The sequence below is a fragment of the Accipiter gentilis genome, chromosome 10, assembly GCF_929443795.1.
Source record: "Accipiter gentilis chromosome 10, bAccGen1.1, whole genome shotgun sequence".
Taxonomy (NCBI): domain Eukaryota; kingdom Metazoa; phylum Chordata; class Aves; order Accipitriformes; family Accipitridae; genus Astur; species Astur gentilis.
The window spans coordinates 6,002,802-6,018,329 of NC_064889.1; the positions used below are offsets into that span (position 1 = coordinate 6,002,802).

At 39.4% G+C, this 15,528-nt stretch overlaps 1 protein-coding gene across 5 annotated transcripts in view; it reads right to left on the bottom strand.

Moving 5' to 3' along the window:
* USP3 (ubiquitin specific peptidase 3) overlaps positions 1-15,528 on the bottom strand; it is a 47,198-nt gene that overhangs the window by 6,735 nt on the left and 24,935 nt on the right. For all 5 annotated transcript variants that reach the window (XR_007507492.1, XM_049812419.1, XM_049812418.1 and 2 more), the window contains exons 4-11: positions 12,956-13,039; positions 11,387-11,468; positions 8,692-8,774; positions 7,671-7,784; positions 6,853-6,966; positions 2,532-2,681; positions 428-534; positions 181-261 (exon numbers count right to left, since the gene is read on the bottom strand). Coding sequence is in view for 4 of the 5 variants with exons in the window: in XM_049812419.1 (XP_049668376.1) it covers positions 181-261; positions 428-534; positions 2,532-2,681; positions 6,853-6,966; positions 7,671-7,784; positions 8,692-8,774; positions 11,387-11,468; positions 12,956-13,039 (815 nt within the window). In the remaining variant the exon portion in view is untranslated. The remainder of the gene's footprint in view (positions 1-180; positions 262-427; positions 535-2,531; positions 2,682-6,852; positions 6,967-7,670; positions 7,785-8,691; positions 8,775-11,386; positions 11,469-12,955; positions 13,040-15,528) is intronic.

Here is a 15,528-nt window from a genome sequence, read left to right on the forward strand (position 1 = left end):
GGGGTAAAACCTGCATGGAAAAATTATTTTGGCACCTTCTACCACAGAATCTCATCAAATTAGACGGCATGCACACCAAGTCACACCCTCGGTGAAAGCCTGGCTCCTCTGAAGTAGATACTCTGAAGAGTATATATACTCTTAGTCCTGGTAAGGATTTCATTATCCAAGCACTCTTACCTCGTAGTGTGCACATTGGTCCACTTTCCTGGTTTTTAGTACGTTTATTTCTGAACTGACTTGGAATATCTAGTGAAAGGTCTAGGAAAACAAAGATTAAAAAAAATTAGGGCTGAATAAAACAATGTCCAAGCTTTTCAGGCTAAAACTCTGGTTCAGTCATGTGACATCAAAATATATCAAGTTTCAGATTTATTTTTCTGCCTTAAGAAGTCACCTAGTATTTTGAAAGCAAGAGGCACCTTACCTAGGAATGGGTCAAACTTTCTAGATTCAGTCCCACATATTAGGCAGTTGACTTCATTTTGAAGAATGCCTCCAAATATTGCTGTGACAACAGTAGACGCTCCATTTCTAGACAAACCACATCAGAGATAAAAAGTCAGTCAGAATGTCTGAGCTTAATTTTCAGTATCTCTTATATGTTTACTGCTTACAACTCACTGCTGCTAGGCAGGGCGGTTTTGTCGATGTGTAACAAACAGTGACTGAGTTCAAATACCAGGCATTTCATTGACCCCAGAATTGTACAGTGCAAGTATTTAGCTGCTGAAATACTTCTGCTTTATCTTGTGTCTAAAGAAATTATGAGCCACGCATGCTCTAAGCAGATGCTGAAAATTTCAGTGTTGAAAGTATTCTGGTTGATTGCATTTCTATAGCAGAGAGCCGCTGCCCGCAGGGGTACAGTATTTTAACCCTGTAATTGAGGTTGTTTCTGAAACAAAAATTCTTCCTTAGGTGGGTTGAGCATATTTTTGTTTTAATTCTACACCCTTTGTTACAAGTAATTTTGACTTCTTAAAGCATATTTCTGCACTTCACTTCCAAAGACAGCTTAAGTTGCACTAAGATGTGAGAAACAATATGCATCATCATCATTGTTCTCTATGCTTTCAGTACTCTCTTAATCTCTTGAGCAGATTATGTAATGGACTTACTTCTCATAGTCCAATTAAAAAAAAATAAATTCTGACTTACTTATATTATTACACAACTTTTAAACTTGCTAGTTTGTGCTTGCAGATCTGACACTACAAGCCTGCAGAAACCTGTGTTCCTTATCTGCACTCCACCTATACATCTTTACAGTTAATTTGAATGCTTCTTGTTGAGCAGAAGGAAATGGCTACCCCAATAAACTGGCACTCAAGAAGAGAGCGTTCACAGCATATTTATTACTTTACTGTAGGCATTTAAGTGTATGTGACCTTAATTTGCCCTTGACAGAAGGCAGCTTACTCCACCTCACCATGCATTCGAACAGCCATTCTCAAGACAAATTTACAGTAGATACGTGAACAAAGTTTAAATTCTCCTTGCGTTTTGACATTCCGAATGTTGACAAAACAAAATTGGTTTAATTTTCAAACACACTTCAATTTTAAGAACACCTTTAAGATTCTTTTGTGGGATTTTTAAGCACCAGCAAAGCAATATAAATGTGGTAAAGAGCACAGTCCGAACTCCAGGCTTTCCCTAATGAAACATCTATAAAATCCAGATCTCTCAGACCTGCTTACTATGTCCTAATCAGTATAGGAAGGGAAAACTCACTCAACTCTTACATAGGGTATCCAAGGACTTAGGGACCAAATGTGCAGGCTGAACTGACTTGACTTAACATTCCTTCCTGAAGCAAATTAAAATGTTTTCTCTCTGTGACAGTTTCAGTCTGAGAGAAAACACACCTGGGACAGAATTTAGAAACAACAGTATTTTGAGAAGTACAGAAAGAGAAGGGAAACACATGGATTACTTCTATTTCAAGACACACAGTAACACAAAAAATCAAAATTACCAGGAAAAAAAAGCAACAGCTTTAGCTGTGTTGAGTGATATGCAAATATAGCAAGATCATCTGCAGGAAAATTGACTTCAAACTGTAACTGCATTGCTCAGTCATTAATCCAGGTCTGCTGACAATTGAAACCCACAAATACTTGGCCATCTTTTTTGCTCCTGTACCATTCAGGCCATCTATCACCCAAAGACAATGAGATTGTATGAACAGAAGAAAGAATTCTATATGGATATAGAACAGAATATACAGAGTTCTTGGTTTTTATTTCTGAAAAAGTAATGAATTAAAAATGTGTTTACAACTTTTAGCCTGTATGCTCACTCACACCTACGAAAAATGTTGATCTAAGACACTTCCTTTTGAACAGAAGCAGCACATCCTACAGGATGCTAATCCTTTATGACCTGTAGCTTTGTAATTCATAACATTACAGAGGCACTAAAGAACACTTAAACAAGGAACCATGAATTTGAAATTTCAGATCCACCACACACAGACCCAACACAAAGGCATTAACGTTTTGAAGAAATTAAAAAACACTTCTTACATGCAACATTTGTTGCTTGCAGATGATAGGCTAGAATTTTCTTGCAAAATTACTGAACGTGAAACACCATTGAAGCCACCCTGGAGTTCCAGGTGTAGATGGTCCAAAAGGTAACGCATGAACTCGTGGGCATCCTGTTGCTGGTATCCCCTTAAGAGAAAAGGAAACAGCAACAAAATCACCATATATACGGGTTGCTTTAGTGCCAACACACAGAGAGCACCAGGGTCACAGGCAGGAACCTTTGCTTATTTAGTAATACTGAGCAGGTTTTACAGAGACATACATATTTTGTACCAAAAAAAAAATCTTCCAAGTAGCCTTTGGAAAGGTACACCTATGTCTAGACAAACTAAGCAATTTTGGTCCTTTGCAGCTCGCTTGCTCTCTGCACATCTCTTTTCGAGGATGGAGAAACATTTAAGAATATACATTTGCTCACATACTCAGTTAACATGGCTGCCATGTTAACTGGCCTCACCCAAACTCAGTCTGTGCTAGTAACATCCTAGGTCTCACACACATTAAAGTACACAATGGTAGCAGGGATTTCCCCTCACTTACACAAAGCGTTTCTCCTTTTTCTTTGTTATTGACTGTTATTTGATTAGTTCTGCAGAATTGTTATTAATCACATTCAGGCAGCCCACTATTCATCCCTACTTTGAAACTACTGTAAATTATGGTCAATATATTAACATCTCAAACCTGACAAGATTCAAAAGAAAGACACCACAAAATGCGTTGTTCATGTGGGATTCAGAGTTAGTATTTCTGAGTGGTTTTCATTCAGCTACTGATCCTGCTCACTTTAGTAGTTCCACGTGTTAGCTTGTCTGTTTGTTCCCCTCCCCACCAAAGCCAGAAATTTAATCTTTGGGTTTATTTTCCACATGCATCTTTCAGCAACAGTATAAAGTTTGAAATAATAATTAGGATGAAAGAGATTTCTTTCCTCTTCTAGGATGAGATCTATAGCCATGCTTAGAATTGCACACCTCCCCTACATAACGCACACACCATTTGTTGGGAGAGGGAGGTAATGGTGGGGTATCCAGAGCATCTCTTGAGCATTTGGATTTGGTAGGGTAGGGCTCCAGTCTCAGATGTGTCATGCTGTCAGCAGCAATGCCTGACTCAGAGAGTCACCATTAGTTATTTCACCACTAACAAACTTAATTGAAGGGAACAGAGAAGCCATCAGGGTAAAATATGCCTTTAAAGTTATTTAAGCTAAATCACGCATCGAATTTAACAAACAACTATTCATTTGCCATAAGATGTATACTGAGGTGAAGTAGGAAAGCATATATAGTGAAACAGCAAAAGCTTTGTGCAACGCTGACATAATTATGCAAGTCTTTGTAGGCCTAGTTACAAAAACCCCTACATAGTAGAGTTGGCTTTCCCCTCTTCCTCTTCTCCGTTCTTTTAAGCTGCTTTATCATGCCTCCCCTGCCCCTTTTCCTGCTTGCTACCCACATAAGTAGTGGCAGTGACTGTCACATAGGAACGTCTGGGGAAGAGCAACAGTGATGGGGGTTTTTTATGCTACTGCTCAGGGGAGGGAAAATGTCCATAAGACTCATGGCACAGTACCCAGAGTTGAAGAGAAATGAGAACAGACTCGGTGCAACAGAAGTATGCAACGTAAGGCTGATGTGCTCAGTGAAGAACATAGGTATGTCCTACAGAAGTATTGCTAGGAGGTAACAAAATAAAAATTAAATAAAGCCTTTTCATCTTATAGAATTACAGTAATGTTTTCTTCCAGACTAGCAGCTTTAAAAGAAATCACTGAGTCTGTATGTAGATCTTACAGCACCCTGAAAAACATGGGCAAAACTACCTACCTTTTACAATAGAAAAACCGGCACACAGAAACACTGCTGTGCTTCAACAGGCCAGAGTGCCGTACAGCCAAAAATAGGACTTATTCTACCAAAGTTGCAAAATAATTATACATTATTATGGAACAAAGTAGTAAAGCAGAACTCAACTTCAAAGCTGCATGTTAACTGTACACGCTATAGGATAAATTTGAAGTTCCTGAGATAACACAGGATTTGCTTAGTTTACTGAATACAGGTATCTTCAATTTAATGAACATATAAGCAATCATAATAAACAGCTGGAGATGAAATTTATAGAAAGTCTTTGCTTCAAACACCTTTTCAACATTAAATTCCTCATAAAAGATCTCTGAGATATATGGCACACTTGCTCTGCAACAAATTCGATTAAATAACCTTTGGAATCATTCCACATTGTTGGTTGTGCTCATGTGTTTATACTTGCATACAAATACGTTAATTATAGAGGAAAGATTCTTTGGATTTGTTAGAAAGCATAAGTAAGTATAGATACAGATCTTTAAAAGAACATGACAATATGGACGATGCACTGTTTAAAATAAACTATGATCTTAAAGCCCTTCAGCAAAAAGCATAAATAGTTTCTCTGATAGTCAGCTTGTGTAATAAAACTGATCTCCATCGACCCGAAGCAATTTGATTCGAGCCCACCTCTGACAACAAGGTAGGATATAAACAGGAACAGTTACTAGAAAAATAGAGCAATAAATTTATACAGCAATAAATCAGCAAAATACACATCTTGCAACTCAGCGTGAGGTTACAGCTATCTCTGCTGCTGTCATTCTACTGCATGCTGATTTTATCCAACAGTCAAGGAGCAGGACTTCCACAGCAGCATTAGAGCCCAGAGGCAATCCACTTGTGCTTATAGTAACTATAAATTCCATTCTCTACTCCCTGTATGCAACAGAAGACAGAGGGCCATGGAGTGCATCAGCAGCAGTTTTTTCTGTAACCTTAGCACTTGCAATCCTTGGAGGCAGGCACGACATGCGTTTAACAACTGAAATCTCTCTGGGCTAAAACAATTAAACTGTGTTTCCTCCCCCTGTCCTATCACTTTGGGCTTCATAAGCACAAGCCAAAGTGTTTGCTGTTCACATGCTACTGGCTCTGGCTGTCTTTCACATGTATGTCCATCCACCTTCTCCCAATCTCACGAGAAGCAAGCACACAAGGTAGAACTAGAATTGTAGCATCATTAGCTTTTACAAGGTACAATTAAGCACTCAGATTTTCTCCCTGGATCATGTGGGAGCAGGGATCTACCGAGCAGCTGACTCTATTCTCCATGTGATTTAATGAGTTCTCTTACCAATTAATCATGGACATGCTCCCAGCTAACTGGAAATAAAAAGGGGGAGAACCCCAACAAACAGCACTTTTAAAAGCTGTAACAGAACCCACAGTGCTGAAAATCTGCTTGAAGAACTTTAATGAACTCATTTCTCACTTAGTCTAACAAGAATTATAGTGAAGACTGTAATAAGAAAAACTGGTCAAGGACATTATGGATGATGTTCATTTGCCTATAATGTTTTGGTCACTGCTTTGCAACTACTGGTATTAAACTTCCTTGATTCTCATAAGCCAAGTGAAACTGTTAGGCAGTGTGAAGAATAGAAGAAATAGATTTGGGTTACTCGGGTTACTCATTGAGCAGATGTGTTCACAGCATCTTTTCAGCACTGCTGGAGATGTAACAGATAACAGAACATCTTTACTACCTGAGAACATGGAGCAACTTACCTTCATCACAATATATCCTAACAGGTTTCAGTGCTCCTTTGAAAGAGGTTCAGGGGCCAGGACAGGGAGACCTTGGAGAGGAATGATACTTTGATTTACTTGGGTAACCTTCTTTTTCCCTTTCTTTTTATCGTCTTTTTTGTCAGTATGGGCACAAAACGCCTATTATGCACAAGATTTTTTTCTTATAGCCCTTATTTCATGTGCAGCTGGTGACTACAGTATTTTGAGAGAATCAAGGAAGTTTCAGCCAGTATGTTTGCATTTAGGCCTGCAGGTGCTGTACCTTTTTTAATCTGACTACATCAGTTTCTTATTGCAGCCAGGCTTGGGTTCTGTCAACACCACGCACTTGGCACTTGCCTACCAGTCATTATTCTTGATTCTTCTGCCCTTTGGAGCACTGGCTTAAAGGTGCAACTACTACTATTTTAGTATTTGAGATATTTGTCCTCTCCGACACTGCTACACGTAGCATGTGGTAGAAGGGTGGGGGTGGGGGTGGAAAGGAAAAAAAAAAAAGCACTACCAATGAACACAAAACTGTCCAAAGTGAAGATCCTTTTCAAAGCATATTTGTGGGCATATGGGAAAGCTGCATAGCGTGCATCCCGTGGATTCCGCAAATTTTAGGGTAGGACACCAGCAATACAAGGCTGCAGTCAAGAATATTGTTCTTATTTTACAAAACTTACCTAAAATTTGGCATGATTTTCCAAACAACGTAAAATAAAGACTCTGGACTAAATGCAGTTTGGCTTCCTTGCCATAAAGCACAGAGCGTCTTTCTGAATTCTTCTACCAATGAACTGGAAAGAAAGTAAAAGCTAGTGATTAATATGGGTTCGTGTCACAACCCTTAGAAGTTTACTAGCTCAATGGTAGAAATATCAGACATTACTTTGGTTAAGATTGTAATGATTGGGTAAATATCCTCTCCAGTACTTCAAAGATTTTATGTCCAAAAACCTACCCATAACATCAGAGAGACACAGGTTAGGAAAATTACATTTCAAATGTTGAAGAATCACCTGGAAATCCATCCGTGCTTCACCATGTTACCATAGACTTTGCTAACATTGTCCCTTTAACACTTGCTCAAACAAGCTACAGATTGTAAATTGCTTACTCTGCCTTTTTTTTTTTTTTTTTTTTTTTTTTTGGTATGTTCACTTGCAGACACATTCCCTTGACTGTATTTTAGCTGGAATTAAGTAACGTAATGTCTGGAGTACATATAACTAGCACTTCTTAACCTTACTTTAAATGCAGTTACACTCCAGTGCTTTCTGATGTATCTGACTGCTTCCCCCTGCAGCACCAGATCTATGTAAGCAAACTGCAAGTGACCCAAGTTTCTTTTTTTGTGGAGCCAGCTATTTTCCTATGGCTCTGTTTCCCCATAAATCATTTTTCTATGATTCTGCAACACTGAAAGCCTATAGTGGCTCTATTACCTAAGCATTTGCTGTTTTCTATAAAGTTCAGTGCTAACAAGGAACATGCAGCTTACACATTGTTATCCCCCTGGCTCCTGGTATGGTAAGTTCGCCTGCCTGCCGTCTTCCCATTCCTCAGCTCCACAGCAGGCAACTCTTTGAAGTAACAGCAAAACTGTTGAATGTTACTACAGAAAAAGGAAAAATGAATGAAATCCTTAAAGGGCAGAGAATAGAGTATTATGTATTCTGGACCCTGTTTTTTGAAACGCATAGACACAATTTCATGCAGTGATAGAAGATGGCAATCACTAACAGTTGAAGGTACAAGAAATACTGTAGAAAATACTTATCTTCTGTAAATGACTGAGCAGATCTGTGAATATCATCATCATCCCAACTACCTGAAATAATTACATTTTGGCTCTGCTTGCACTAAGAGATACCATGGCAGACTGAAGCATCAGAAGGCATTCCCTAACAAACCAGACTGCATCTGCTGAGGAGGTTAACTCCATGTCTACCACCACCTATCAATTCTAACCTCTGCTACCACAGTCCCAGTAATGGACCATACGAAGCATGTGCCTCAACTCCTGCCAGTGAACCCGTAATGATGGAAAAGAAAATGGAGACCGGTTAGTCCTGCTATAGCCCGACTCAGTAGTCTCCAAGAGAAGTAGGAAAATTCAGAAATGCAAAAGGGCAATTCCAGAGCAGCAGTAGTCTTGGCAGCAATGAAATGAAGCCTAACATCTCAGCACTGCACAAACAGTTCTCCTACCCACTTCCATGAGACCCCATCCCTCAAAGCACTGTCTCTGCCTTCACGGTGACCGTAAGCATCAACATGTTTCAACAGCCTCGGCAATGAAAGGGCAGTCTCCTTTTCTGCTGAGGATACAGCAGGCTTCCTCTGGAACACTGCATCACAGGAAGTCCCTCACAATACAAGGCAACTTTATGGTACCTGCATACACCTGTTCCTGCAAATCCAGGTACTCTTATATACAGTGGTAACTTGCCAAATTCACTTGCCTGATGCTACAGCACACAACCACTCTCACAGAGGCGTGGGGAAAGCTTCAGAGGTACCTGAGCGACTGAAGGATTGCATTCATGAAACACGTATTCCCCAGGTTCCGAAGGCCTGTGGCACAAAGGGCAGTGGTGCTTCCCTAGAAATGAGAATGATTAAGTTAAAGAAAGACTTATTGCTCCCCCACTTTCTCCCCACAGAGCTGGTACTGGTGTATCAGCATAGATTTAAACAATAATAAACTACACTGTTTGAAAAGTGCAGTTTCAAAGCCAAAGCAACCACTTCACCAGCTCAAACTGCCTTGAAGCTCTATCTTGACCTGAAACCTGTTTCTTACTCGTTCCTGTCAACAGAAAACTCTACAAAACCTTCTCCTGTACAAATAAATCTAGAACAGGACAACACAGAGTTAATCACGGGCTTTTATTGAAAAGTATTTGTGGGTATATACGTTAAATAATCACACTCTGATAATGTTCAGTGAGAACTGGACAGCAATTTCCCTAAAGTGCCTTTGAAAAATGAAAATACCAATCCTTATCCATCTAGTCCCATGTCTAATATGCACAGCGTGGCAGCCTGCAGGTTGTTGCTAAGTCACCAGCCCTAGCCTGCTGTCTTAGTGGGGTTATGTGGTGGCCAGGAGGATTTTTGAAAGACAGACAACAGCATTTATTTGGGAAAGAAGCAGTCAAGTTAGACTGTGCAAAGAAAAAGCAATGTGTTGAATGAAGAGAAGCAAAAAATATACACCATTTACAGTCTAGGAGTTTCAACAGGTTAGAGCAATGTTACCCACAGATAAGCTTGCTTTTCACCAAATAATCTTCCAGGTGGGCTGGGAGGAGAGGGAAGAGAAATGTTGACAGTGTTGCATTTATGATTTCTAGAATCTGCAACACTTGGACACATTCCGTTGTCTACAAAATATCACATTGGAAGTTCAATAAATTTTGGGACATTATTCATTGTTCTAATGGAATTTAAAAGCTAGACTATCTTTTAGTAGTAGTATCTCAAAATTAATGTATTACTTGATCCCAAAGACTGCATGCAAATCCAGGTTACTAAATATGTATTCAAAGTGTTCCAATAAAACTTATTTTCCTCCCCAAATCTATGACAAACAACATCTCTGGTGAAGAACTAATGACAGCAGGATATTTGTGTGTATGTTGTTAAAAAAACAAAAAAGGTAGCATTATTTACATAAGCAACTTACCAATTCAGTAAGAATTATTTACAGAGACACCTGTTTTCCAATAAAGGAAGAAAACTTTTAAGTACAAACACCACAGTGCCCTTAGCATATTCTTTTCTCACTCTTTCCCAGGCGGAGACAGCATGGTATTAATGCAAACAGCAGTGCCCTCTCTTTTCTAGATATGGAACCAGTGTGCCAACAATAAAAAGATCATCTGTTGCTACGGGCAATATTTAAGTATTAATAAAACTGAGAAAACAGCACAGACTATGAAGAATAAAAGCAGCATTAAGTTCATGCTTTCTAATTCTGTCTTCTCCATATCTGAATCTTGCCTAGAATTTTCCTTCTGGTTTTTACTGGCTTTGAGTTTTCCAGACAATGATGCTGTGTGTTGCCATAGCAAAAAAACCCCACTATTTCTCTGAGGCTTCCTCAATCACCCCGAGATTGGGACAGTACAGAAAGCATACACAGCACATTCAGAGGACCCTAAACAGCCTGTATGCAGCACATTTTTAAAGTAACTAAACCCCTAGAGACTTTGCAAAACAGTAACTGGCTGCTTTGCTCCCACTCCACCCTCTTATTTCCATTCATACTCCTCCCTAGAACTTTTCTCTTCATAATCAGGTTTGTCATAGCTGAAGACAGCTATTACTCCAGCTCCCTTTGACTACATTGCTGTCCTGCAGCCGCAAGGGCCAAGGAGGAATAGCTCTGCTCTACCACTCCTTCTGGCCAAGGGTGAAAATGAAGCAGTTGCATACAACTGGGTCTGTATCTTCCCTCTCTGTTCCTAAAATCTGGGAGAAATTATGAAGATTAGAAACTCCCTCAACCCAAACTGTGGCAAACAGAGACATTTGGTTTGGGGCATTCTTTGTCTGGAAGAAACTATGCAGCCCTTTCAGCCATCTAGCAAGGGCTGGATCATCCTCTTCCTGGGTGCTGTTCTGCAGATGTGAAGTTAAAATAGCAGGAAGATGAGAGATGAGAGTGAGAAAAACTGTAATAATAGTCCACAGTTCATTTTCAAAGCAAGTTTTACTAAGGTCTTCTAAAAATTTGTTAAGTTTTTTTACTTTTTCCTAACAATTACTCTCTTATGCCCCTAGAAAAAGGCAGTGCACCTGCTTCTTTGCCTTCTGTACTGTAAAAACAAACAAACAAAAAGACAAAAACTCCTTGTCTGCTCAGAAAAGTCTTATGTCTAGCCCTGTGTTAATCTCAATAGGTACTAGCTCCTTCCAATACTGCTGATCCTAGCAAGCTCAAACTGCCCTGAAGTTCCATCTTGACATGAAACCCTTCTGTAGCACAGGGAAGCTCAAAGTCTAGGTCAACAGAAATGCAGCAGAATATCAAACGTTCCTTTGTGAGATGGGGCACTTCTAGGTGTGTGGTCAGGAGATGAGAAAGACAGTGCACCAAGCAGAATTTGGGTAATTGACTGTACATATTTCAAGTCTAGGCCAACTATAAGCCTCCACAGGTTTAGAAATAAAACCTTAAACTCACTGTACTGGATCTGTTGTACTTACATTTACTTTTAATAACTTGCTGTTCAGAGATGAGTTTTCCAATAGTTTTCTTTTCCTATGTCTGTCTGATGGAAAGGCTGAACTGTTGGAAAGTAATTAAAAGAGGTTACTTATTATAAAAACAAAATACTGTGTGAAATGGACAGATTACACCTGCCATCAGTTGTCATTAAGACAGCAAAGAGCTTCCTGACTGCAACATACGCTTTTCATAGTCTTGAAATAGACACCACCTCCCTCAGAGTACAGATGCACATCCTATTTTCAACACTAATGTCCGAGTTAATGACATTAAGTTATGCATGCTACAGTATGCGCCCTCAAGAGTGGCCTTATTAGCATGCTACTTTTCATCTAAAATATTGGTCTTTTTCCCTAATCAGAGGAATACTTAGTGCAGAATTTTCCATAAAATACTTCTGTCAGAAGAATCATCTAAGCCTTTAGAAAGACAATTTCAAAAAATCAGGACAAAGTAAAGTTACCAAAAATCAAAAATATCTCGAGTGCTAGCACTTATGTATTATAGCTGACTTCTCTTACTTAAATAAAAATCATAAGGTTATAACATTTGTGTAATACTAATACGAAGTTAGAAGAACAATTAGTTATTCTTCTCCACATCACTGGAGATTACTGGCCCCTCAATTCTACCAGTTTATGATTTCTCTCTAATCTAATGGCAAAACCATAACTTCTTCCGGATTTGTGGGGGATGTGTGGGAGTGGGGAATGGGGTGTCGTCTTCTTTTTTTTTTTTTTTTCCTTTTTTTTTTTTTTTTTTTTTTTTTAATTAAAAAGCCCTCCAAACATTCAAAAGCTGTCATTACATACAACAGGAGCCTCCACAGTATCATTTACCTCCTAAAAAGTTAGATCTCCTGGACCTTTCCAAAATACTAATGTGCACTTCTCATTATGCTTAAACATCTTTACTTCTCATTATGTACCTGAGAAGCCCATCAAGAAGAGAAAGGAAAATAACGAAAATGTTAATATTACCTACAGAGTAAGTGAAAAAGATTGTAATATCAACTTTTCGGTGGAATAGCACCAGATAAAGGCAGAGGAAAAACATGTCTCTTCTGCACGATTCCAAGTTCATAAGCCTTCTTAATCTTTTTGTTCGGAAACCAAACTATGCAATTAGTTATGAAGACTACTTCCACCTGCATTTTCACTTCAATGTCTCTGCTCCAGAAACCTACTCTGGTTTTGACAAAACTATGATTTTGTTCTTGAAATTCTCTCCCACATATATGGAAAAAGACCGTAATTATTGGCTAGGTACCAAGAAAGCTAATAGGTATCTTAAATTCCTGTATCACCCTATGCTACTTCTAATAAGATTTACTGTATAAGAAACAAAACGTATGAGATCAGTCAAATCCATTTGTTTTGCACCTCTGCTTCTCAGTGATGAAAACAATATTTAAACATACACAGTATCACACACATAGAAGCACCAAAATATATATATTAAATACATATATACATAGAAATGCCACTTAAATGGTGCCATATTAACAAGTCCACCCAAAGTAGTCTGGATATAAACAAACTACTTACTTTTCCAAGTTCTGTAGGTGCTCTCTGACCTTCTGTACCAGGCCCAGCTTGGTATCATTGACTACAAAATCATCACAGCGGTAACTGCAAGAAAAACATTTATCAGAACGTGCAAAGGATTTCAATGAAGTACTCTAAAACAATGTCTAGATGTGGCAAGCACTGAAGTGATTCAGTGAAAGATTATGAGGGGAACAGGGGAGCACGCCTACATACTGAGCTTTGTTCTCTGAAAACTAGCCTATAGCAAGAGAAGGTACAGGCACTATCTTATCACATGTTTTTGCTTCTAGCTCAGTTCTTTATTAGGAATCGGAAGCATGACGTACTGCTTGTCCCAATGTAGAATTCCAGTTCAACAAAAGCTCAAACATACAGTGTAACCAAAAGCAGCATCAGTAGACAATCCATAGAAGACTCATCAGATTTATCCAAAGTCACACCAGAAGTCTGTGGCAACTCGCACCTTGCGCTTTAACCACAAATATCACTCAATCTCTCATATAGTTTTTATATATACAGAAGCTCTTACAAAACTTAAGCCAGTATTTTAAGCTTTTCCAGGGTTAAGCGTGCAAAAGTAAGTAACCGAGCTGAAAAAGAGAGAGGAGCTGATCCCCCCACTGCCTCACAGCAAATGTAAAGTGAAGGCAAATCAAAATGTCCTCTCAGCAGAAGCAAGGGTTACAAAAGTCTACAATCCTATAATGTCCGACAAAGATCTCACATTTCCCAAGAAGCAAAGATGTTAATTACAATTTAATATTCAAACTCTGGGCTTCTAACACCTCATATAGTGCACAAAGGCAAAGGTTAGAGACCATTTCTGAAGAGGGAGGAGGAGGGTCCTTTAGGGAATGCTGAAAACAAACCCCACACCTTATTTCCCTATTTTCCTGAGTACACCTAAATCCACAGGGCACATGTCAATTTAAAGAAATGAGAGAGTAGCAAAGAAAACTGTCATAAAGAGAACAAGATGGAATTAACTTCTGCTGCTTTGCTGTATTTTAAATCCCCTGCATTTCTTGCCCTCACAAGAGCAAATACAGGTCCCAGAGTGATGTGGACCCTCTTATCCATGCTCCATCTTCCATTTGTGAAGGAAAGATGACACCTGTATATAGGGGTGGGATAGTAGAAAGGAGAGGGGAAGGAAGGACAAAAATCCCTTAAAACCAAGAAACACAAATGCTGCAGTCAGTAAGGAAGCCCAGCACTGCAGAATCCACACCTGCACATCAGTAAACCAAGAATTCCGTGCAGCCTGCTTGAGTCTCTCTCAAAGGAGGCAGTCAGTAGAGTAGAAGCTTTACTGCTATGCACAGGAGCTGCAGATGACGTTTCACAGTACTCTTGCAGGCTTAGCCAAGAGCTAGCTCGAGAACTAGATAACCCATATTCTGGCATGAGAAACAGGAAGGTAAGAAAAGACTTAACACCACTTGTACCAGCTCTTTTGAGAGCACTGTGACAAAAAGGGAGCAGAGACTTGTCACAACTTCCCTTCATCCACATCCCACAAAGGTAACTCAGCTCTGAGCAGTGTTTGTCAGCCAGCCCTGTGCTTACTATGAAGCATCAAATTGCAGCTTCAAATTCTGTCAGGCAACTGAATGCTTCCTGTGAAGAAAGCTAACTTACTTTGGATATGTTTAATATCAGAACCATAGCTATTTCTCTCCTTTCCCTTTGCCACAGGACTGACTCAAAAATGAAGCACATCCTCATCATCTCAGGTTACTCCTTTGCTGGAGCAGATACGTGCTTTGTAAATTAATGAAGCTATCGACTTCAGGCACAACTGCAATTTACAACATTCTTTGTTGCTAAGTCTGTGATGTAGTTCAAAGGCAACAGTATTGCTAGTGTTAATTCAAACACTGAATTCTTGAGGAGACTACAGAGTTGAGAAAGTAAAGGCCCTTGCCACCAAAAGGAGTCTGTAAGACCAGTCCATCCAGGATCTCTGTTGATTCTTGCCTCCAAGAAGAGAAATTAATACAACACTCAAGATTTCCAAACACTGAACACGGCAGTTGTGGATACTTACACAAGATCTAGAAATTATTAAGTTAGCTATTGCCAGATTTTTTTTTTCCCCAAAAGATTGCCACAGACCTAGTTAGTCTGGGAGGGGGAAGAAGCCTGTAAACGTGCTTATTTTTCAGCCATGTTTTAAGTAGTCCTATTCAGCTTTATCAGCCACCTACAATTAGCTAATGAAGTGTTCCTACATTTGCCACTCTCACAGGACACCACACCTCAAGGACAACTATCAGAGCAAACTACCCAGCCCAGCTTTGCTGAGAGGTAAATAGGGTGCAGGTGGATGCAGTACAGTCCGACTCCTCCTCAATACCAAATGTGCCCACACCCCCAGGTATACTAGCACAACTTTATTGCTACTCTAGTTGTGTAGCGACTAACATTTACAAACAGGGAATGAAAGCAGACACAAGCTCACTGAAAGCCTCTAAGCCAACTTATTGCTGAAAGATGATTTAATACTTGCTCCCGTGCCCTAAAGATCATGCTAACCTTTTTTTAGTCTGATCTTACATACCAGTTAC